Source organism: Procambarus clarkii, chromosome 16, assembly GCF_040958095.1.
Source record: "Procambarus clarkii isolate CNS0578487 chromosome 16, FALCON_Pclarkii_2.0, whole genome shotgun sequence".
Taxonomy (NCBI): Eukaryota; Metazoa; Arthropoda; class Malacostraca; order Decapoda; family Cambaridae; genus Procambarus; species Procambarus clarkii.
In genome coordinates this window covers 24,949,166-24,974,405 of record NC_091165.1, presented here as the reverse complement: position 1 = coordinate 24,974,405, position 25,240 = coordinate 24,949,166, and the positions used below count along the sequence as shown (strand labels likewise).

At 50.8% G+C, this 25,240-nt stretch overlaps 2 protein-coding genes across 5 annotated transcripts in view; both read left to right on the top strand.

Annotated features, from left to right (window-relative positions):
* The window catches only part of Mhcl (Myosin heavy chain-like), a 402,915-nt gene that overhangs the window by 173,262 nt on the left and 204,413 nt on the right, over positions 1–25,240 (top strand). The window lies entirely within an intron of this gene.
* On the top strand, positions 4,010–17,673 carry LOC123760034 (uncharacterized). Its single transcript, XM_045745400.2, has 2 exons — positions 4,010–16,250; positions 17,592–17,673. The coding sequence occupies exons 1-2, from the start codon at positions 4,245–4,247 to the stop codon at positions 17,595–17,597; spliced, it is 12,012 nt and encodes a 4,003-aa protein (XP_045601356.2). The 5' UTR covers positions 4,010–4,244; the 3' UTR covers positions 17,598–17,673.

The following is a 25,240-nucleotide window of genomic DNA, read 5'->3' as shown; positions in this document are numbered from 1 at the left end:
CAGTAGCTGGCAACACTTTGAAATGACCAACTTTACCGTTTCCAATATTTTATACAAACGTTTTAGGGATAAAAGTGTTTAAGTGTGTATACCAGGAAGCCTCTGTGTGAGCCCTCTATGTGAGCCATGTACGTGAAACCTCGGCATGAGCTGTATATATGAGCGCCCTCTACATGAGCACCCTCTACATGAGCGCCCTCTACATGAGCACCCTCTACATGAGCACCCTCTACATGAGCGCCCTCTACATGAGCGCCCCCTACATGAGCGCCCTCTACATGAGCGCCCTCCCCATGAGCGCCCTCTACGTCGAGCTCCGGTACTTGGCGTGTCACTGATACACAGTAGGAAAGGCTGTTGAAAAACATGTAGATCCTTAATACTAACAAATTATGATGGATATAATATGATTCGTGTAAGCCGATATGAATGACAAATTTGAACGTGTTGTTAAATAGGGAATCTTATGGTCTCCGAGGCGAAGATGATTGGTGAAGCGCTAGTTACTGGAATATTTTAATTGTTGGCATTGCCTCGCCTGGCAATGACGTCATAGAGCAGCCCAGTGCCAAGGGCACCTGGGCACGTGATGCTTCTGTTGCAGCTTCTGGGCCACAACCTCCCCACCCCACCCCGCTTTGTGTTCTTAATCCACAACCCGAGCCCCTGTAGACAACGTCCCTTACCCTTAAGGTTGCCATTTCAGCTGTGCATGTTTGCGAGACATTCTCCCGTTCACATGCTTCGTGGTGTGTGCGTGTGTGTGTGTACTCACCTAGTTGTGCTTGCGGGGGTTGAGCTCTGGCTCTTTGGTCCCGCCTCTCAACCGTCAATCAACTGATGTACAGATTCCTGAGCCTACTGGGCTCTGTCATATCTACATTTGAAACTGTGTATGGAGTCAGCCTCCACCACATCACTTCCTAGTGCCATACGCTGTGTGTGTGTGTGTGTGTGTGTGTGTGTGTGTGTGTGTGTGTGTGTGTATGTGTGATTACCTAAGTGTAGTTACAGGATGAGAGCTATGCTCGTGGTGTCCCGTCTTCACAGCACTCGTACACACACGCACACCCAGTGTGTGTGTGTGTGTGTGTGGAGGCAGCAGCCGAGGCAGGTGCGAGCAACCCAAGGTAAGGTACCGGGCACATGATTCTCATGGCTTGTACCTCATTTGATTTTTGTTCGCCCTTGAGAAATTGCATATCTTCGTTGGGACACATTTAGATCCCCCATAGGCAGCAGGCTCTTGACGTCATCGGCAGGAGCGTCACACCTCCATTATTGTCGTCGTTATTTAATTTCTCATTCCAACAGCAGCATGCACCCGCCGCTGCCATGCGCTGCACTCCCATGCGCTATCTTCCCATGCACCGCCCTCATCTCCCATGCGCCGGCCTCCCAGGTCATAGAAATTATTTATCAGTAGATGAGCCCTCTGCCGGCCCTGCTTGATACCTGCTTGATGGGATTCTGGGAGTTCTTCTACTCCCCAAGCCCGGCCCGGGGCCAGGCTTGACTTGACGTGTGTGGCCCTCCGCACATCTTAATGAGGTATGGGACAGACGGAGGTCCATGCCTCCGTCTGGCACGGACTCTTGGATACTAACACGGACACGGTCACTAAATTGAGTGTTATCTTGTCTTCCTCGATTAATTAAGTGGCCTCTTGCGTAGCTCATTACCCATGTATCAGCTGTCCTGCAAGCTGTCGACTCCTAGCTCAGATGACCTTGCCATCACCACCTTGTAGCAGCCACAGCTGACTCCGCCCCGGGGCCCCCTGTCTCCCACCCCCCCCCCGGGGCACCGCCCCATTCCCCACTCTGGCTTACTACGAGCCATTGTTTTAGACACGCTTCTCATTCACAACTTCGTTCTCCTAGGTTGTCTTACTGATTGTTCTACACCTGACTAGCTGGCTCTCCCACCAGGTGAGCTCGGGCAGGCCAGCACCAGTGGGCTCGTGTAGCCAGCGTAGTGATCTTAGCACACCATCCGCAAGCCCAGTGAGCGTGGCTCACCTGTATACTGCCACCGGTGATTTGGACGAGTTTTCAAGGCTGGCTGGAGTGTTGTGGCGCCGGCGACGACGCTGGCGCCAGTCGTAAGTTAACAGTAACCCGTCGCCGCAACACGTCATTGTCTAAATTAATTGATATTTTTTGGGGGGCTAGTGTTTGTGGTAGTGTGTGTCTTTGTGCGGCGGGGGTGAGTGGGAGTCGGTGTGGCACTGATGGCAGTGTTGGCGCCGTGAGGAGGGCAGATGGGTAAAAGAGCTGGCAGAGGCGACCTCCCTAGTGAGGAAGCTGGGTCCCTGCGTCCGGCCCGTGCCAGTCTCTCACGTGCCTGCACGCCGCCTCAAACACCCTCCAAAACGCCCCCCACCCCCCTCTTTTTCTATCAGGGGTCACGCCCACCCCTTCACTGCCACTGTTGTGTGTGTATGGGGGGGGGCCGCACGAGCTGCCGTGATAAGCGTCCATGTGTGTTGTGACTAAATCTTTAAACATGGCTTAGGTTGCCTGCAGTGTGTGTGTGCGGGCGGCATTGTTTAGTGGTTGTCCAGGTTAAGAAGTGTGTTGCGACTCGAGTGCCCACAGATGGATGTCAACACTCAGGCGGCGTGGCAGGGCTCAGGCGAGGCTTTACTGGCCGCGTTCGAGTGCCTCCTGCAGGATGCGGGCGAGGCGGCACCACCACCAGCATGCCAATGGTCTTCTGAAGAGTTGCTCGCGTCCTGCCAGGCACTTCTGGACGACGTGCGTGAAGCGGTCACTGGTCCAGACTGCCTCCTGCACCCCTCCCCACCACTGGATCGCCACCTACAGCACTCTTTAGTAAACGTTGCGCCTCACCATCCGGGCCCTGCCGGAGTGCCTCCAGCACTCGCCTCTCCTGTGTCTCCCGCGAAGCCAGCAGTGTTGCCTCCAGAAATATCTTCACCACTGTTATTTCCAGAAGCGTTGTTGCCACTAGACGCATGCTGGCAGCCCAGCCTGGCGCCAGGAGCGGGCGGCCTACCCTCCTCCTCCCAGGTGATGTTGGCGTCGCCCTTAATGGGCTCCCTGGACCTGCGACCCTATCATGGGATACAGCACCCCATCTCGCGCCCCTACAATACTCCGACGCCGCTACCCATTAACGGAGCCTCCACGCCGCTACCCATTAACGGAGCCCCCATGCCATTAGGTCAGCCATCGTCAGTATCAGATAATCCAGTATTACACTCACCAATGGACGTGGCAGCTCATGAAGACCGTGGAGCATATGTATTAGACACGGCAGATGGACATCGGGAAGGACCTTACCAGTCGGCACCGTCAGGAAATTCGGCGGCCGAACTCGGCCGTGTGTGGCAGACGGAAGCAGTAGGGTTAGGGGCAGGAGCCGGCGAGGGTGCGTCAGGGGGTGTGTATGGGGCCTCGCCGCTTCCGGAGAAGCAAGAGAAGCTGGCGACGCAAGCCCCACCACCCCTCTACACCCGCGTCTGGGGGAACCTGCGTCATGGTGAACACAAGTGTAGCGCTGACCTCACCGTAGACTATATTCACACAGGAAGCACAGGCTCCCAGCTGATCTCGTCCACCACCACCCCACACGACTGCCCAGCCCCGGACGGCTGCCCCGCCCCGGACGGCTGCCCCGCCCCGGACGGCTGCCCCGCCCCGGACGGCTGCCCCGCCCCGGACGGCTGCCCCGCCCCGGACGGCTGCCCCGCCCCGGACGGCTGCCCCGCCCCGGACGGCTGCCCCGCCCCGGACGGCTGCCCCGCCCCGGACGGCTGCCCCGCCCCGGACGGCTGCCCCGCCCCGGACGGCTGCCCCGCCCCGGACGGCTGCCCCGCCCCGGACGGCTGCCCCGCCCCGGACGGCTGCCCCGCCCCGGACGGCTGCCCCGCCCCGGACGGCTGCCCCGCCCCGGACGGCTGCCCCGCCCCGGACGGCTGCCCCGCTCCGGACGGCTGCCCCGCGCAGACTGCAACGCCCAGATGTTCCAGTAATTGCCCAGGTGTCACAAATGCTGCTTCAGGTACCTGTGTTCCCTGGTTACCACCTAGTGGTGGTCACAGTTGTACAACTGTTACAACAAGTGTACCGCCACCTGTCCACGTGTGTCAAGGGTGTTCTGTCAAGGCCCACACTGACGGCCCCAGCATACCTGTTGCCTGTTATTCAAATCCTGCCACTGTCTCCTCCGATGACTTTGATGATCACAGGGCGCATTTCATCGATGGCACAGAGAGGATGGGTAGTATTAAGGATGCGGGGGAGTATGGAGATTGCAGCGGTTCATTAAGTGATGCTCAAGTGCCTTGTAGCACTTGGCTCCTTGACACTTGTCTATCCTCCTGTAGAGGCTCTTGTCCAAGCCTCGATCAAGTTACGGTAAGAGAGCTACTCTTCTCTGACAGCGAAGATGACCGGTCGGTCTTCAGCTTTAAGACATGCAGCTCGGGCAAGGAGAGTGGGGGCGCAGGTGGTGTGTGGTGCTCCTGTGGGGAGGTGTGTCTTACTGATGCTGATACAGATGCTAGCAGTGAGTGCAGCCTCGGCAGGTTTGCACCATCTTCCGAAGATCTCTGGCAGTGGAACCCCTCCTACGAGGAAGACGACCACAGTGTCCCCAGTACAGACACAAGGGGCGCAAGTTCGGTGGCAATGCAGGCATTACGTGGACAACAGACGGCCCCGTGCCAAGTCTTGTTGCCCAGAGAGGTGCCAGGTCACTCTGCCTCCATGGAGCCTCATAGGCAACTTTTATTTGCATCACCAGTAGGTGACCGGCCGGCGAGGAGTAGACTCGGATGTTCAGAAAATATCAGCATAACGCCCGACAGTTTCCCTGACAGCCACAGCTCTCAGCAGCCTTGGCAGCCATCAGTGTGCAGAGGGTCGTGTGCCAACGGTGATGTAGAGTGCGTTTTGATAACCAGCCATGACGCCAGGTGCACCATAGACCTAGAGGGCGACTGTGCTCACTGTGAGCACCGTAGGACTCCAAGCCCCGCCACACACACGTCTACACTGCCACACACCCCCACTTGCGAGCATCAGCAGGCGCCAGGCCTCCGAGGAGTGTCTGTTACGGATAAGAAGACGGAGGAGGGAGCATTTGTGACGGTGGGGGAGAAGGATGGGTCGGCCCCGCCTCAAGCAGCGCCACCAGTGCCCCGTGAACGGTGCCACCATCAGCAAGTACAGCGCCCGCCTCCTGACGCCGTGCGTCGCCCTACCCACTCCTACTTGGGCACTCACCCTCTTGGCCCCGCCCTCACCGCCTGCCGCAGTCCTCCCCGCCATGACGGACTAGACCACAGTTTGATGGCGGACATCTTCAGTGACAGTAGCCCCAGAATACCGGGCCAGAAGCGGATCACTGTCATCCACGTGAACGAGGCGGACCGTGGGACCCGTGTGGATGACTCTAACCCATCAGAGGAGCCTGGCTCGCAACTGTCAGGTGCGCAGGGCAGCAGAGCCCAGACCCTGAGTGGTGTGTATAGCCATGTGGAAGACGAGCCAGACGAAGATATGGGTGCTCAGGGTTTAGTGATAATAGAACAAAGTGACGCGGTGGAATGTGGGCAGAATGACGTGTCGGAGGCTGGCGATAGTGACGGAGGGGGGAGTCACGGTGACGTCATGGACGCGGGCCTTAGAAGCAAGACTACCCATCGCCGGCCATTTTTAGACACTGGGGTTTCACCGAGATACCAAACGTTTCCCTCCGAATCTGGGGATGGTGTCGGCGGTGTGCGTAAGTGCAGCAGAAACAGCAGCAGCAGCAGAAACAGCAGCATTCCTGGCGGGTGTGTTCCCGCCACCACCACCCTCACCCCTGTAGCCGACAGTGGCACTCACCCCAGTGCCGCCTCCCACCTCCTCCTTCCCCAACAGCTGCCCCAGCTGCCGCCTCAGGCGTCAGGGGCGTATCCCACACATGCTGTGATGGGGAGAAGCGGCACTGTGCCATACCGGCCTGTTCTTTCCTCCTTCGGGGCAAAACTTGGCTCTCCCTCTGCCTTACCTTTGTGGTCTGACTGTGAATGTTTGGGTAAAGACACAACATTAACCCACGGGAAAGGTAATGAACATTGCTTAGCTGATAATGATGGAGTGTTGAAGAGGATGGAGGGAGCAAGTGAAGGTGATGGTGTGCGTAGTGAAGGTGTTGCCGTGCACAGTGAAGGTGATAACTTGCGTAGTGAAGGTGATGACGCGCATAGTGAAGGTGATGACGCGCATAGTGAAGGTGATGACGTGCATAGTGAAGGTGATGACGTGAGTAGTGAAGATGATGACATATATAATGAAGATGATGACGTGCATACTGAAGGTGATGACGTGTATAATGAAGGTGATAATAATAACAAGTGTAGTGAAGGTGCAGTTACCAGACAAATAGACGGGTCACGGGTGCCAGCTTCCTCACTACCGGGTGGCACTGGACCCTCCCTCTGCCCCCCTCCACCGACCTCAAGTGCCACGGGAGCCAGCAGTGACGGGCACAGTGAGGTAACTGGCGCGTGTTTAAAGGAGCCAACCTGGCGCCACAGTGGCCAAGCTTGCTGCCATAACAGTGAGCTGGATCACCGTCACGGTGGACCAGACTGCTCTCCCGGTGGGCTCTGGCTCCCAGAGAGCACACCAGAGGGGCGTGGGAGCGGGCAACGTGAGAGTGAGAGTGGAGAGGGTGGGAGTGGTGGAGAGGGTGAGAGTGGGCAGTGGGAGAATTCAGGCTTGGTTCACGCCCGCCCTGTTCTAGTACTCGATGACTGTCCTTACGATCATTTCACACACCCACTCTTATCTCTCCCCTCTCTTTCTCACCCCTCTCCAGCTCCTCCCTCTCCAGCTCTCCCCTCTCCACCTCACCCCTCTCCACCTCACACTCACGCCGCTCTCTACAAGCACAGTCCATCGCTAGGAGAGGACGAGTGTGTGTGCTCTGAGAATACTGCACTCTCGCAGGACTGGTGCGACCTAGCTTGGTGGCAGGATGAGAGTGAGTGCCAAGTGCCACAGCAGGCTGGCACTGGCGGCAGGTCGGCGGGCAGTTGTGGCCATGGCACGGTGGGGGAGGCACACCTCGCCTGGTGCCCGGGGGAGGTGATAGGCTCCCTTCAGGTGCTTGTGAGGGACGTTTTGTGGTGCTTCCCGGTGTATGGCACTGGCGATCAGTGCCAACATGCTCTTAGTGATGTATGGGAATTAGTGTTGGCCGGCCATGGCTGGCACACGGCTATAAATAGTGTGGGTGAACTAGTGACTATGAGTAGTGACAACAATATGGAGGGCCCAGCGCCCTCTGCCTCCCTCAGAAGTGAGCCGCCCCCCATACCCACCACCCATAGTTCCATATACGGTTTTAAAATTGCAAATAACGAGCAAGCCAAAGTCAGAAACTTGGTGCCGCTGTTCGCCGGGAACAAGAGTGCGTCGACGCGGGACATCTGCAGTAATGTGACCTTCCGGGTGAAGGGAGACGCCACCTGGCAGACCCACCGACCCAACAGGAACTCTGACATGTGTGACGTGCAGATGTACCGCGGCGCCGACACCAGGAGCAGCACTCCTGGACCCTCGGAGGAAGGTGAAGCCGTCATCAAGCTGTGTGGTGTCAACCTTGGCTCCCGTCCCTCCTCTCCCGACCCATATCCTCTCTTCCGGTGCCACACGCTGCCGCGGAAATTGCCACAATTCAGACTGTCGCCACTACCACCCTGGCCGCAAGAAACTCCAGAAATACAAGTTGCCTCTCCAGAAGCAGAGAGTGTAGGCCTATCATCAGAGCCAACGTCGCCGCGGTTGCCGGAAGTGCAGCGTGCAGGTGTGCAACATGAGCCAGACACAGCACTTCGTAGCATCTTGGCCTCGAACAACACACCTGTTGATGTATTCTATGGTGAGGTGGAAGGTGGAGGCGGCAGTGTTGGTGTGGAGCAGGTGGGGGGCGATGGACACGAGCCACACACCACACCACCTTGGACGTCCACTCCGCTACACCAGTGGTCGTCTACCCCTTACACACTTACAGCCCCCAAGAAGCCTACTTCAGAGTGCACCAGTCATTCCTCTGGCCCCACACGGCCGGTCCTTCCCTGGGGCAGCCCTGTGACCCTGGCGCCGCCGCGGGGTGGCTGTGTCAACGCCATCCCTCGCCCCTACACGGCTGGTCGCAGCTACCCGGGAGGCCACCATCCAGTTTCTCACCCAAACGTCTGTCAAGACATAAAAAGTGATGCCTTGGAAGGTAGAGTAGCGAGTGTGCAACTAGAGTTAGACACCACACCGCCGCTGCCTTCCCCTGGTGACGAACTGAGAGCTCCCCAGCAGGGACGTGGCGAGCTAGGTGGAGCCGGAGACTTCCAGCTTACTACGTGCACCGACAATTTCAGGCCCTCGTCACCGTGTGTTGGTGGTGTGGGTTATAATAGTGGCGTGAGTGGTAGACAGAATATTAACAAAGCAAGTTGTCTTCCAGCTACTGGTGGGCATAATATTCCCGGTGCAGTAAGTACTAGAGTTGAAGATGCCGGTCCCCTAAGTAAACCTTCTCACGTCAACGGCCATACTTTACAGACTTCAGAAACTTGGCTCAGTACTTTCCCGCCGACGCCACCAACCGGTTCCAGTCATGGCGCAGCGACGGAGACAAATATAGCTGATTGCTACGGGAAGCCTGGCCCGTTAGCACCCGAGAGAGTAGGACCGGGCGCCCATGACGTCCCCAAGGTCAACACAGCAGCACTGGAAACTAGTAATGATCTTCTGCCTTGGTTGAAGATTATTGAGCCCTTACCTGCCTACATGGCAGCTGCGCCACAGGTCAACATTCCTCCACCATTATACAACACTTCTCAAGTGAAAACTGTCAGTTCAGTAAATACGATGCCACATTCTATTGAAAATAGGACAATAATTAAACAATCGGGGATGAAGAGGCCTCTCTTTCCAACAGGAGTAAAGCCATCATGCCCAGCTGAACAGGTAGGGACTAGAGCAGGACCCTGCCATGATCAAGTAGAACCACAGCAGACAATGGCTGCCGCAACAGAACATTTAGTTCCCCCTGAATCAAAGCACTCAGAGGCAAATATTGGCTTAGCTGAATATTCCTGTATTCCAAAGGTGCCTTCGCATGCAACACGTGACACTAAACTGACATATTTTGTACAGAAAGACCCATCCCAAGCAGATACCGAGAAAGAACATCTGTGTGTTAGCCAACATGGGCCTCCACAGTCCCCGCCAGAGCCACCTCTTCGGAACCAAAGTAAAACAACACGGAGAATGACAGCAGTAGTAAAGTCTGATAAAACTGAAGCAGAACCCACACACAATAAAATAGAACCCCAACAGACAGTGACTACTGGTCCAGTAAAATATTCTCACGGTCAAGAATGGTCCTCACAGGGAATTATTGACTGTGCGAAACCTTGGCTTACCCAAGAAGAGTTCTCACAGACAGTTGTTGGCCCAACAGAACTTTGTCTTGACCAAGAACAGTTCTCACAGACAGTTATTGGCCCAACAGAACCTTGTCTTGACCAAGAACAGTTCTCACAGACAGTTATCGGCCCAACAGAACCTTGTCTTGACCAAGATGAGTTCTCACAGACAGTTATTGGCCCAACAGAACTTTGTCTTGACCAAGAACAGTTCTCACAGACAGTTATTGGCCCAACAGAACCTTGTCTTGACCAAGAACAGTTCTCACAGACAGTTATCGGCCCAACAGAACCTTATCTTGACCAAGATGAGTTCTCACAGACAGTTATTGGCCCAACAGAACCTTGTCTTGACCAAGAACAGTTCTCACAGACAGTTGTTGGCCCAACAGAACCTTGTCTTGACCAAGAACAGTTCTCACAGACAGTTGTTGGCCCAACAGAACCTTATCTTGACCAAGAACAGTTCTCACAGACAGTTGTCGGCCCAACAGAACCTTATCTTGACCAAGAACAGTTCTCACAGACAGTTATCGGCCCAACAGAACCTTGTCTTGACCAAGATGAGTTCTCACAGACAGTTGTCGGCCCAACAGAACCTTGTCTTGACCAAGAACAGTTCTCACAGATATTTGTTGGCCTAACAGAACCTTGTCTTGACCAAGAGGAGTTCTCACAAACAGTTGTTGGCCCAACAGAACCTTGTCTTGACCAAGAACAATTCTCACAAACAGTTGTCGGCCCAACAGAACCTTGTCTTGACCAAGAACAGTTCTCACAGACAGTTGTCGGCCCAACAGAACTTTGTCTTGACCAAGAACAATTCTCACAAACAGTTGTCGGCCCAACAGAACCTTGTCTTGACCAAGAACAGTTCTCACAAACAGTTGACGGTCCAACAGAACCTTGTCTTGACCAAGAGGAGTTCTCACAGACAGTAGCTGGGCCAGAAGCACATAGTAAGAGTGAAGAAAGATATTCGTTGTCATCGAGTGTTCCAGGGAAAGCTTGTAATAGTCAAATGGAGTTTTCGAAGACAGTGACTGACCTAGTAGAACCTTGTCGTTACCAACATGAGCCTTTAGAAACAGAAGATGGCACAACAGGACCTTGTAACAGACAAAATGTGTTCTCTCAGTCAATATCTGGTCCAACAGAACCTTACCATAGTCAAGATGAGTTCTCAAAACCGACGAGTGAGCCAGTAGAACGTTGTTATTCCCAGGAAGTGCCCTCGCTGTCTGTGAATTGCTCGGAAGAACCTTCCCACAGTCAAGAGGTGCTTTCTGAGTCTGTGATTGGCCAGACAGAGGCTCGTTGTAAGCAAGAAGCGCCCCCACAGCTAATGCCGGGTACAGTAAATTGTTGTCAAGGTCAAAGTAGGCGTGACGTTGGTGCTGGGGGCATTATCACCCCAGAGGAACACATTGATATTGGCGCCGTCAGCGACAGCAAACTCCGGTGCGTATCGTCTAAGCGCGAAGTGTCAGCAGTGAAAGACTTTAACTTAGGAAGGCCTCGGACGTCTACTGTCACGTCGTCTGGGGCACATACTCCTCTGACGGATGACATTATGTACCCTGATGCCATTCTGAAAGTAGACAGTAAGTTATTACATATTAAAAAACTGTTTACACCGTGCTTAGATGGGAAGGTCAGTGAATATGAAGAATATAAAAACATTGACTTGGATAAACAAGATTTGTCTCGTGATGAGGGAGGTACTCTGGTAAGCGGCCAACAAGACTCCAGCAGTATTGCTGGAGGTACCAAAGTACCTGAAGACCTTGCTGCATCACCAGGTTCACGTAGCTTGAGCAGCAGTGTAGTTATAGAGAGGGAGGAATGTTGTAATGAAGAAGATGGATTGAATGTGTTGAAAAGTGACGCTGGGGCCGTGGTAGAAATTGACAGTGAAGTACAAGAGAGTGCAACAGGAAGAGCTTCTATGAGAGATACCGCTGCTAGGGAGGGTAGTTTGAGTGTGGATACATCTACCTGTTCAGTAGGTCGAGGGAAAGGTGCCTACGACCCATTGATAGTGCGTCACCAACAGGACGGAGGACAAACCAAAAGACGATCAATGCGGTTTCCTCTGGATATTATATGCGGCACCAAGCTTCAGCACCAACAGAAGGCTGGGGAACTTTCCCAACCGGAGTTCACCAGGCACAGACTCTCATCTCTGGGCCACGTACAGCCCCTCAGTGCCAGCCCAGGCCATGCTGACACCGGTGCCAGATCCAAATCAGCTTCACGCATTGGCTCCGGCCTCCCTGACCACGGCGCACCGAATATTCAGAAGCTGGGCCCAGGTGGTGGGTGCACGAGTGAACAGTTGGACACGAGCAGAGTTGAGAATATTAGAGTGTTACCTCCCTCGCCTTCCCCACCTCTACTTCCACTCGACCCTATTTTAGAGAATAAAATCAAACTGACAATAGGCTTTTGCGCTGGAAACTTGTTAAGCAATAACTCAAAATGTCCTGCAGTGTCAAGCGACACTGTAACGCCGGAGTCAGGCCACAATATGAATGTAATCCACAATGGAGTGACGCTTGAAACAAGTTGCACTACAGCATCGCCTCAGTATTCGAAAGACATTCCTGAGAGTGTGAGTAGCTTATTAACCGGGAATGCACCCGATGCCGTTCGCAGTTCAGTTGATCATGTTCCCGCGCATAGTAAAGAGCAACCATTAAAAGATGCAGTGATGCAAACAGACGGTTTAAATTCAGTATTAGAAGATGTTTTTGGTGGAATTGAAGGCTTTGGAGAAAACATACACAGAAATTTAGACACAAGTTTTATTCCCACATCGATACCACCACTTGCAAGCTTCGTAAATGAGGATGATGAGAAATCCTTACACTGCTGTGCAGATGGTGTTGATGCTCACCAGCTTGTGATCACTGCAGATGGAGGTATGATACACAGTAATGGCAGAGGAGTGAAGACTGCCGCCCTAACAACCATACAAGGAGAAGAGAGCCCAGTCTTGCATAAGGTACAGCGGATGGACAACCAGCCTCAAGATTTTGAGCAACTAAGCCCACACCACCACCAGCACGGTGTGAAGTATCAAGGACAGACGCAAGGCAGGCAGGAGCAGGAACACTATATGCATGAGCAGGTACAATGCAACCAGAAGCAGAAGCAGGAACAGGAACGAGGCAAACAGGAACAAGGCAAGCAACAACAGGAATGTGGCGAGCAGGAACAGGAACATAGCAAACATGAACAGGAACATAGCAGTCATGAACAGGCACACGGCAATCAGGATCATGAAGAAGAACAAGAAACCCAAGAAGAACATGAACTGCTGTGGTATAAATCGTCAGGAGAGAGTTCAGAGCATCGTCCACCACTTTTGGGTGTCCCACCCTCTGTTCTCCTGCCTGGGGTCAAATTAAACCAGACGATATTAAATCAACCAGCTCAAGTTGTGAGCCTAGATGACCCCCATAAGATCGACTCATCACCAGGGACCTCTACACTCGCGAATTACAAAACAAATCTTCTCTACATAGACGAATTGGAGTCTGACACGGGCTTGACTCGACAAGGGACAGAGGGCGACATGGACATGGCGACTTTGCTCGGCATAGAGCAAAGGGCGAGTGGGTGGGAAGGTGCACCGTGCACTCACAGAGCAGTAGCATGTTGCTCGGGAAATCAACAGGTAGATACTTCACTTGGCCCCTCACAGCCACACTCGCCCACCATCCCGTCAAATATAATGGTAGATAATGATGGTCTTAGACAGCCATCAGTCGTCAAAACGACTGATACCGTTAGCCGAAACAATGATTCGGTAAGCAGTGCAGATGGAATGGTTCAACAGAAAGTGTGTGTGGAGGTCATTGAAGAAATGCCATCTTCTCCAGTAATGCTGTGTATTGGAGGCATCAGTGCCCTTATAAGAGAGGAATCGGTTGATGAATATGAACAGGCTCTGGAAGTGGTCACACCCGATCCTGGTCATGGATTCAGCCACAGCTCGGCCAGCGTTGCCACTGTAGTGCGTGTTGATACTCCTGCTGGCTACAGTCACCCGCCTCCTGCTGAAGAAGAAGGAGAGGATGAATTTGTTGATGCCAGTGATACTCTGGATCTCGGCAAGGAGGCCATTAACACACTAGCAAGAGTGATTGATCCTGAACATCACCAAATCCACATTCCTTCCACATCTGTTCATGCTCAAAAAGTGGTAACAAATGAGGCAATTTCAGTGAGCACATCTGACATATTGTCGTCAGAAGACATGCTTGGCAATCGGTCTGAAAATATCACTTGCACTCTTTCATCGAGTGCCTCAGGAGAGGTCTCAGGAGTCGTGTATCAAAACACTCGCCATCTTCCTGTTATCACTAAGAGAATGGGGAATACCATGCCTGAAGATGGTTCTGTATCATCAGGTCATATAACCGACCCTGGCATGCTGGCTTCAGCATCAGCTTCGTCAACGGGGTCTGAAAATTCCTGGACCTCCGGCGGCGGCCCTGTGACTCGAAGGGATCTGCTACCCTTAGACGAGGACGAGGAGGAAGCCCATTGGCGTGCACTCCTTGCTGTCAAAATGTCACAAAGCGAGGAGGATCCTGCTGGCTATGAGAGTGATGAAGACTTTGATACTGTTGATGCTGACATGCGACGTCTTGAGGAAAAACTCAAGAAATTTGAGAGAGAACTGGGTGAGGATAATGAGGAAGATATTAATACTATGGTTCAAGAACAGGATGGTTGCAATAATAACACTTCAGTATTACAATCTCAAGACTCAGAATCTCTCCGATTTTTCCCGCTGCCACACGTGTTTCCAACTGTGCCATCAGCAAAAACCAAGCACCTTAGTCTCATGACCCGACTGGAGGTTCAAGAATATGAGGATTCTGCCAGTGAGTCTGAGAGTGACTCTGAAGCTATTTCGTCCAGTGATTCTGCTGACTTTCTCTTTGTCAAAACAAAAATTAAGCTCAAACCTGGAGATCGTAAGTGTCGTTCTTTGGATCCGAAGCGGTCCAAAGATTTGTATATTTTAAACAAATCTCGCGAGGATAGAAGACGAGCTAGCAAAGTGCATGATAACTCTTGCATCTGTGAAGAACAACTGGACTTAAGTAATTTAAATTTGCCAGTTGCCACAATGGACGGGGATGCTGTACACAGCAGAGTTCCTAACAGTCAACATCACAGTGGGAATGAACCAGCGGTTGGCGACAGCACAATAGCAGGTCAGGACGAGTATCGTGCCTCCAAACATCTGGATAGTTTACCACCAATCAGTGCTGAACACCTAGAGGCTAGCCAAGAGGAGGTTAGTGGCGCCTTGCTCCATGGCGGAGATCAGCTACTATTGGGATATATCTGGCATGAACAAGATGGTATGTCTGTGGTCGACTTTGAAGGATTGGAAGATTTCCAGAGTTTAGAAGGGCATGGAGCTCTGATGATTATGTTTGAAGATGATGATGATTTGGTCATTGATGAAGCTAGTGATAGTGATATGTTATGTGAACCAACGGATGTGATCCCTGGCTATCAATCATGTAAAGAAAGCATGGGCGAAGGAAGCGAGTGTGAGAGTGAACCAAGGTCTCCTAGGGATTCTGATAGTTCCACCGTGCCAGTTACACCTCACCGATCACGAAAAGGTTCAGAGAAAACGTTTGTGGCCGCATTCAAAAGCAGCTTAAGGAGAGCTAGTAAATACTTGGGACCAAAATCCGAGAATCATCCTAGAAAGGCTAGCCAGAACTCTGGACATGACCTCTCACATTCAGGGAGATCGTGTTCCATGGGTCTGGACGAGGAGAGCAGTGCAGGAGTTTACAATGTGCAGAGTGGTCGAGTAGCTGCAGTGGTAACCCAGTGTCCGACCAGTGACAGCGATGGTCCTGACACTTGTTGCAGCTCTGGAGAATATTACGCCACACCCGCCCTCTGCGTCAACACATCAGACGAGGACCCACCCACCGTTCATGCTCCTACCTCTTCTCAGTGTGACCATTTCCAACCCCAAAACCTTTTTCGCGATACTAGTATCTTCACAACAGATACCGCTGGTCAGCCTCCCGTGCCGCCTCCAAGATGGGTGCAGCGTAAACTTCATGCGCTGCAGGACGTCCCTCGACGTCCACCTCCCAGTGTACATGACACTCGGTACACCCATCCTGCAACTTCTGTTTGGACTCAACCCTCAACTTCTCATACAATGGCACAGGCCCCACCCACTGCTCAACCATATTCTCCCATACAACTCCCACCTAATGGAAAAGAAATGCAATTTTATTTGGTCGGTATTCCTAATTCAAATCCAAGGGAAGGCAAGACCTGTTTGCCAGTGATGACTCAAGGTGAGAGTGAGCTGGCGGAGGAGGGGGCGTCTGTCCAAGAAATGCCTCCGCCACTTCCAGCCCCGCCACTTTATGGCAACAACATTGTGCCTGATGGTGGCTGGCTACCGAGTAATTATCCCCACCACACCAATAATAATCACTCTTGCACCGTCCCTAACCATAGATTTATAGGAGTTGATGTAGACCTTTCCCTTGATTCCCCTCTTCATGCAAGTGAAGATTCTTCGACCATACCCTCCCATAAACCCACGTCTGTGAAACAGCTTAAACGGAAACAACAAGAAAAAGTTCTCCGCCAGGAGGCCGAAGAAACTGTAGGGTGTACGTTCTGCATGGGCACGCCCCTAATGCGTGCACGGCCACCAGAAGATTCCAGCCACTGGCGCCAACCCAGTCCACACCCCCGAGGCATCAATGATCGGCGCTCTTGGCCACTCAGAGTAAGTTGCTTAGTGCCACTCACTCACTGGAGTCTACCTACCCTTGCCTACAGCTGTGTATCTCCCCAAAGACAGATACCCACAACCATACATCCACCTTACCTGTCCTCGGACGGAGTCGTCACTGCACCTGCTGCTGATAACTGCTGCCACCACTGCCTTGCTAACCCCCATGACCACCTCTACATTCCCCATCACAGTGTTTCCCGAGCCCCTGCCCGCTCTGCACCAAGTAGTGTCGAGTCACAGATTAGCCTAAGTGACATATCTCCCACAGACACCTCCACCTACTCTTCCCGACAATCCTCTTCCTTAGAATCTGACAGTGAACCTTACTGGACTCCTGTCACACGCGTAGGGACCAGACACCACCCTGAGACTCGGAACTGTCATTCACGAGCCGAAGTGATACCATCCTCTCCCTCGGCGTCCCTGCACTTGTCACGCACCATCCCAGCCTTAACCACTGACTCCTGGACACCCACAGTGGCTGTGAATCCCTGCAGCTATCCTCATGCTCAGCCTTCACAACTAACCTCAGAGTTTGGAATGCTTGCCGAGAGACACACCCCTCAAAATCACACAGAGAAACTATATCCTAAACTAACCAATGAATTTTGGACACCAGTAACAAGTACCCATCAACAGGAAGGTGAGGAAGCTTCTCAACTCACTAACTGCTGGATACCCATAATGGATACCCACCCCCACAAGTACCTGGATCAGGAGCACGAAAGCAGTGGCCAGACACACGACACGAGCCAAGACGCCCCTACCTTGCTCCCCTTACCTCCCAAGACCCTCTGTGCCTCCACCTCTGCCATCACCTGGCTAGAAACCACCAACCCACTAACACCCTTGCTGGCCACCACTCTCACTTGCCACAGCTGCCCGCTACTAATCTTCATGAGCGCACTGGACCTTACTGGCGAATACATCACGGCAGATAATGGAAATGCCTGTGACCATACTATGGGTAGCCGTGCCCCTCATTCTCCACCCTCGGTCCACACACGGCCTTCCCTGGAGACGGCTTCCTTCTCCACTTCTTCCGTAGAGTGGAACCCTTGCCTAAAGTATAGTGCCTCGGAGAGTGAGGTGGATAGTGGGTAGTGGTGGCAGTCGTGACAATGTTACAAGAGACAGAGCAGACAGAGTTGCTGATGTCTCCTGAGGCAAGTTGAGGGCTCGTCCCCCCACACCACCCCCCTCAACTCCCCACCCCCCTTTAACCATTCCGTGCAATGTGTGTTGATAATTCCTCGTTCTGTGATATAATGGATTTTGGCACCGATACTTATTTGGGCAGTTCCTAATTGTGTATATTTTCGCTTGTTTCAGAAATGATGCAGGAGTGTATCAACGCTAGCTCATAAGGGGAAATATTGTGGCATTTTATGAATAAATGTATTTATGTAGATAATTTGTGTTTCACTCGTATCCTCACAACTTGACTTCTGACCTGAAAGTTCTACGAATGAATACTACGATTATATAAAGGTTTGTGATCTTTATATTATCGTATCCTTTGCGCCCTGGAGAGGCGCAAAGCCTCCTTCAGACCGACAACCAGAGCGCAACTCCATAGTCTCTTGAGACTGATGGATGCCTACTACCTGTGACAGGAACAACAGAACAGGGAGATCAGTGTATGAAGGACAAAGTGACATATAAGCTGTGTACAGTTGTTATTGAAAGTGTAAAGCACTGTATACAGTCATGTCTCATTAAGTTGTAAAACTCTATAAGTGACTACAAGTATGGCACAGCTGACGGTACACTTGGCACTTGCTCGCAGTTACCTAAAATAGAGTAGCAGGTGTAGTAACGTTAAAAAATGGAAAAGTACTAAGCACCTAAATGCATATAATTATAAAATGTTATGTGACAATATTAAGCTAAAAAATTCAAAAGCTAAATCAAATTCACACAAACACATGCACACACTCCCACTCGCTCTCCTATACCCCAATACACCAACCCGTCCTCCTATACCCCAATACACCAACCCGTCCTCCTAATACAGCGTCGCATTTTGACGTATACTCTTCCGAAGGCCAAAAATCGTCGTACGAGAAAATGGCAGAAAATCGCGAAATTGTACATACTGTCCCGTTTTCTGTTTGGGGATCCACTGGTAGGGTAGGATAAGGGCACCTTAGTACGACAGTTTCTTGACGTTGGGAGACTTTAGGAGGACCGGCTGAATACTCATATACGCAAGCATATGTATATGAGTACATATAATATACATATGTATATGAATATCTATATGTATATGAATACTCATAAAGGCCCCACTCCAACCCGTCTATTCGAATAGTACATCACATTTAGATGTATAAATCGCCAAAGGCCCCAAAAAAATGGTGTACTAAAAATCGTAGCGGGTTGCAAAATTGACGGGGGTGTCCTGTTTTCTATTCATGGGTCCTCTGTTAGGTTAGGTTAGTACCTAACTAACAATTAGGTGAGTACACGTACCGTCTGTCTGTCTGTGACAGGGAGAGAGTGTGAGGGACGGAGGGAGAGAGGAGGGGGGGGGGGAGGTGCGGTGGTGTGGAGGATGTAGCTAAGACTAAGAGTGTTTTAACAGGTGGTGGTGGTGGAGCCACGCTGGCCTTACACTTCCTCTCCCGAGCTCGTTGCTCAATGTTGTAAACTCTTGAATTATTGTCTGTAGACTGATGGTGTATCTTTGTGCTGTGCTGCATTGCCGGCTGTGTGAGGGTTCAGTCGGGGCCACAGTCACATGTAAGACTGAAATAAGGCAGTCACATGTAGTGGTGGAGAGAGACCTGACCCCCCCCCCCACACACACACACACACACACACACACACACACACACACACACACACACACACACACACACGCACACACGCACGCGCACACGCACACGCACACGCGCACACACACACACACACACACACACACACACACACACACACACACACACACACACACACGCACGCACGCACGCGCACACGCACACGCACACGCGCGCACACACACACACACCCCCCCCCCCAAACCAGTGTCCAACCATTGTCATCTGGAAATTAATATTTTTTTGTAATATAATTAGAGTATAAATATGATATGACTAAAAGGCTTTGGCCCCACCAGGATTCGAACCGGATGGGGCCCAAAGAGTTTATAGTGACTTATGGCTTGCGGACCTTAAATTGTTAATAACTGAGAAATAAGAATGAAATTGGTAGGCAATGAATAGGGGCTTAGGGGCAGTAAGGGGAGAAGTAGGGAGTGGATGTCCACAATACCTTGTCGTTCCTGGCTCACAGCAGTCTCTCTACACCCACGATACATATATATATATATATATATATATATATATATATATATATATATATATATATATATATATATATATATATATATATATATATATATATATATATATGTATCGTGGGTGTAGAGAGACTGCTGTGAGCCAGGAACGACAAGGTATTGTGGACATCCACTCCCTATATATATATATATATATATATATATATATATCAGTGGGCTTTAGTGGGATAAAGCCCACTACCTGTGGGCTTTATCTACACTTTAGTCCTCACCACAACCAGACGACTCCTCTCGCACACCACCCATATACACCCTCTCACCCTTGTCACCTGTGGGATCCTCATTCCTCCCCCTACCACCAGTTGGACCTCCCCTCCCCCACTACCCGTTGGCTAGTCACAATTTCCCCCCCCCCTCCTACCCCTCAGCCAGCGAGTGACTCCTACAGCCAGCCAGGGACTCCTACAGCCAGCCAGGGACTCCTACAGCCAGCCAGGGGACTTCTACAGACAGCCAGGGACCCCTACAGTCCCACACACATACCACCAAACACTACAACACACAAACTTACCAAACATCCCCCCCCCAACCCACTACATCTGGCTACATCAACAGTTCATATTACAACGAAAACGGTATCTTAAAAACTATACAACAATTTCTAGCTATTTATATATACATTTCCTGGCGGAGATGATTCCCCCAGATATTTTTTTTTCCTCCATTTCCACAATTGAAGCCAAGCGAAGTAGGTGAGACTGAACCGTAGAGATGTGGAATGTGAAGTTCGCGAAGGGGACTTCGGTGTCCTGCTGGTGGCTGGGACCTCCCAGTGGGCGGCCAGTGACGCCTCGTAACTCACCCAGGTACACGCACTGAATGTCAGGGGTAAGTAAGTACGAGTATCCATTATCCCAGAGATTTTCAAGCTATTACGACTGGCGGCGCACGGAACAAGATGTTGAATCGCCATTTTCTTTTTTAAAAAGAGAGACTATGTTATATGAAAGATGAGAGGGACTCATTTTAATTTAGGTTCATCGTGTCAGGAAAACCTTACTATTTTGCAGTCATCCTGCAAAGCATTTTCAAAGGGTGTTTGAAAATGTTTCAAAGTAAAAGGGAGTTTACACAGGCAATGACGCAGCTGTTCTCTTAAATTCGTGTATACTATGTGGAGTATTGGCCACTGTATACTATGTGGAGAAATTGAAATTGAAGTAAGTTTATTGAGGTAAAATACACACAAAGGGATGAGGTAGCTCAAGCTATTCTCACCCCGTTCAGTACATCGTGTTAATACCTACATAGACACACATCACAAACAATAAACATATTACCAAACATTCTGAGAGATAAACATATACATTTGCTACTATGTGGAGATAAATGAATAAGTGCATAATAAATGAACTAAACTGATGTAACATGAACTTAACGTGACGAATGCACAAGAAGAGACAACATCATTCGAGTGTGCATATGACAGGATAATTATAATTGCGCCTGTATGCAACGTTGAAGCTGTAGAGTGACCAGCTATAATTAGGCTTTTGCACAAGCTTCCCCGCCGCTGATGGGTTGGTGCAGAGTGACGCGTGGCTCAGGCCGTGTACTCAACCATTTAACTCCGTCAAGAGAGAGCACTTAAGGACCCATTTGTGCCTTACCACCCGTGCTGACTCACACGCATATTCACTTAGCCACGGGAAGTGTCGTGTCAACACGGGGCTCAAGGTCACGCACTTGTTGTCTCTGTCTGGGGCTCAATTGTTGCTCATTTATACGCACATAGTGCATGGCGTTGTATTAGTGATTGTAATACACTCGTGTACTGTGAAGTCTTCTGAATTGTGTATAAATACACTTGTTTTTTTTAGCAGCGGTGGCCTTCGTTAGTGTGTAAGGGGAGAATATGCCATGAACATTTTAGTGATTCGTTCGTCAGACAACGAGCAGAGGCGTTTAACAGCCTGGTTGACCTGACCGCCAACCACGAGGGATGGTTAGAGACCGGGCCGCAGGGTTATTGATCGTGGGAATGAGGTGCAGGTAACCTCAGTACTGGTGACCTAGTTGGTGGGAGCACCGCTGATGTTGTGATGCTCTGGTGGGTGTTGTGGCCACCTCCCCTGGCTCCACCTCCCCTGGCACCACCTCCCCTCCCACCACCTCCCCTGCCGCCACCTCCCCTGGCACCACCTCCCCTGCCGCCACCTCCCCTGGCACCACCTCCCCTGGCACCACCTCCCCTGCCACCACCTCCCCTGCCACCACCTCCCCTGCCACCACCTTCCCTGCCGCCACCTCCCCTGCCACCACCTCCCCTGGCACCACCTCCCCTGGCACCACCTCCCCTGCCGCCACCTCCCCTGCCGCCACCTCCCCTGCCACCACCTCCCCTGCCACCACCTCCCCTGGCACCACCTCCCCTGGCACCACCTCCCCTGCCACCACCTCCCCTGGCACCACCTCCCCTGCCACCCCCTCAACCTTCACCACCCATCACCACCTCCCTTCCCACCGTCTCACCTTCCCAGTTCCCTCTCATAATGACGAAGCTAACAAGCATCTGTCAAACAACAGAGCCAAGCGATGATGGAATGTTTTAAGACACTGTTACTCTTTAAGGGTTCAATATATTGCTTGTTAACGTGTCCTTTCAAGACGGGGAAATTGCTCACCTGGAGAACATTTATTGCCGAAATTTATACAATAAAATACCTAAGTTATCGGAAGCTCCTAAAATTGTTCACAATATTTTCCCTGGAATTCAGGCGAGAGTTTTTTCATAATATTTACAGTGTCTTGAAACTGCTACACAAAAATAATTAGAGGCACGATAACGATATAAAGTGCAAAACAAATTGCTCGGTTCAAAAGTAATGTTTTGTTTACTAAAATGTTTAGTTAGACATACATTTCTGCACTTAATATATATATAAAGGATTACACTCTGCGTGCGTGTATTCACCTAGTTGTGCTTGCGTGGGTTGAGCTCTGCTCTTTCAGCCCGCCTCTCAACTGTTAATCAATCAACTGTTACTAACTAACAATTTGTTTTTTCCCACACACACACACACACACATACCCAGGAAGCAGCCCCGTAACAGCTGTCTAACTCCCAGGTACCTATTTACTGCTAGGTAACAGGTGCGTCAGGGTGAAAGAAACTTTGCCCATTTGTTTCTGCCGGCCCCGGGAATCGAACCCCGGTCCACATGACTACGTATCAAGCGTGCTGTCCCCTCAGCCACCGGCCCCCGTACGTGTGTGCGTGTGTAAGTGATATTAAATGGTAAGTCTCCATTTTTTGGATGCTTAATCATAGTCCCCATCTCCCTGGATGGCTAGTCATGTGTTTTTTTTATTAATACATGAGGTACATCTTCATTAGTGCAGCTATCCTAGACTATATGAAGAGGAGTACACTGTGTCAAAAAAGCTAACTACGTGATGCTATAAAATTCCCATCACACAGGATGGTTAGTCATACAGAGGCATGTGATAGGCAGTCTGCACTGGCAGACTCCGGATGCATTTTGAGGATATCATCAACACAAGAGTGAATAAGGCAGCAGTAGTAATAAAAGTTCCCATCTCGCAGGATGGTTAGTCACACAGGGCCATATGGGTTTAGTAGCCTGCACTGGCAAATTTTGGGTACACTGTGAGGATATACTTTAACTATACAACTCCAGGGACCTGTAACCCCAGTGTTCATAACCCAAAAGGAATCATACAAAATATGTCTTCCAATAAGATATCTGGTCTTTATGCGGATATAGCAATCATTGATTGTAATATAACTTATTACAATATAGCTCTAGCACTATATCATAATATATACCTCTTTTACCATATTATACCACGATTACCATATAACACGCCATATAGCCATACATCTATAACCATATTATGTACAAGTTTTGCCATGCCTGTATATATGGGGCCCGGAGAAAGTATTCGTCAACCTGTTAAATTTTTCACTTACGAAACCTGGTCGCCTGACAGCTGAGTGGACAGCGCTTCGGATTCGTAGTCCTGAGGTTCCGGGTTCGATCCCCGGTGGAGGCGGAGACAAATGGGCAGAGTTTCTTTTGCCCTAATGCCCCTGTTACGTTGAACAATAAGTTCAACAAGAACAATAAGTTCAACAGAACAATAAGTTCCTGGGAGTTAGACAACTGCTACGGGCTGCTTCCTGGGGATGTGTTACAAAAAGGAGGCCTGGTCGAGGACCGGGCCGCGGGGACGCTAAGCCCCGAAATCATCTCAAGATAACCTCAAGATAGGAGATCATTCAACAATCATGGCTGTTCAGTTTTCATTTTAATAAACAATTTAGGAGCTTTGAAATTGTGCAATCTAAAGTTATTATGTTAAAAACAACCTCGTATGCCTTAGAAGCTTAGTAAGTATAAACAAAGTCACCATGATTAAGGAATGATGTACAGGTTTCGTATGTGGTGGCGCAAGTGCTCGATGAATCTTGGTTCCGGGTGTGTTCAGGGGGAATCTTATTAAACCAGGTGCTTCTTAGTGTTGGTTCCGAGGACCATTGACCCCAGCGGTTCGGTCTCTGACCAGCTCTCCTGGTTGATGATCTGGTCAAGCAGGCCTTTTAGACGCCGCTGCTCTTGTCAAGGTTTCAGTGATTGATGATTGATGAAGATTAAGCCACCCAAAAGGTGGCACGGGCATGAATAGCCCGTAAGTAGTGGCCCTTTTGAGCCATTGCCAGTATCAATAGATGATACTGGAGATCTGTGGAGGTGCGACTGCACCCTGCGTGAAGGTTTCAGTTGATTGATTGATAAAGATTAAGCCACCCAAGAGGTGGCACGGGCATGAATAGCCCGTAAGTGAAGGTTTCAGTGGGGGCAGTAGCTCTTTAGTGTGCCGGGTGTGGTGGTAGCCGGGTGTGGTGGTAGTCAGGTGTGAGGATGGTGTTTATATAATACGATATGAAAGTTAGGAAGTTTTCAAGTTACAGCTCCGCTCCTGTGCCAGGTAAGTCCACTACGGGCTCACCATAGCCCGTACTACCTTTTCGTTCTCAGTATCTAAATCTAAAACAACAACAACAACGGGAAGTGCGTGTTAGTGGAGACAGCTTCGCGTTTGAAGCTGCCCAAGATAAGCTGGCACGGGCATGAGTAGCCCGTCCAGCTTCGCGGGGTGACGTCATGGTCTTAAAAACTGGGTGGAGGCTGAAGTCGCTTCACCTAGACGGAGGCAGGTAAGCACAGCGCCCCCGGCCACCAAGGCTCCCCCCCCCACCCCACCTCGTTCACCTGACGGAGACTCTTGACGGAGTTTCACCATTTCCGTCACCTCAGGTATGCCCAGGTGGCTCGTCTCGTGGTGTGACCTTCCACGTCTGCTGCCACTGTCTTTATCAACCGGTGTTTCTTCACTGATTTATTAGAATTCAAAATTTGTGTTTCGAACGAAAAAATAAGATGGAATTTTCTCTGTTTTGTATGAAAGTCTTGTATATTATTATTATTATTATTATTTTTTTTTTTTTTGGGGGGGGGAGCATACTTCGTTCATTCATACATCGTATTTTTACTGCCTGGTTAATTGGGACTAGTACGTGGTTAATACTTGTGATTAATACATCAGAAGTGGGAGCATACCCTATACTTCAGTGTGGTGAAAATATTACTCTCAT

Excerpts from the sequence above, each read along its gene's own strand:
- LOC123760034 (XM_045745400.2), top strand. The coding sequence starts at position 4,245 with ATGGGTAGTATTAAGGATGCGGGGGAGTATGGAGATTGCAGCGGTTCA.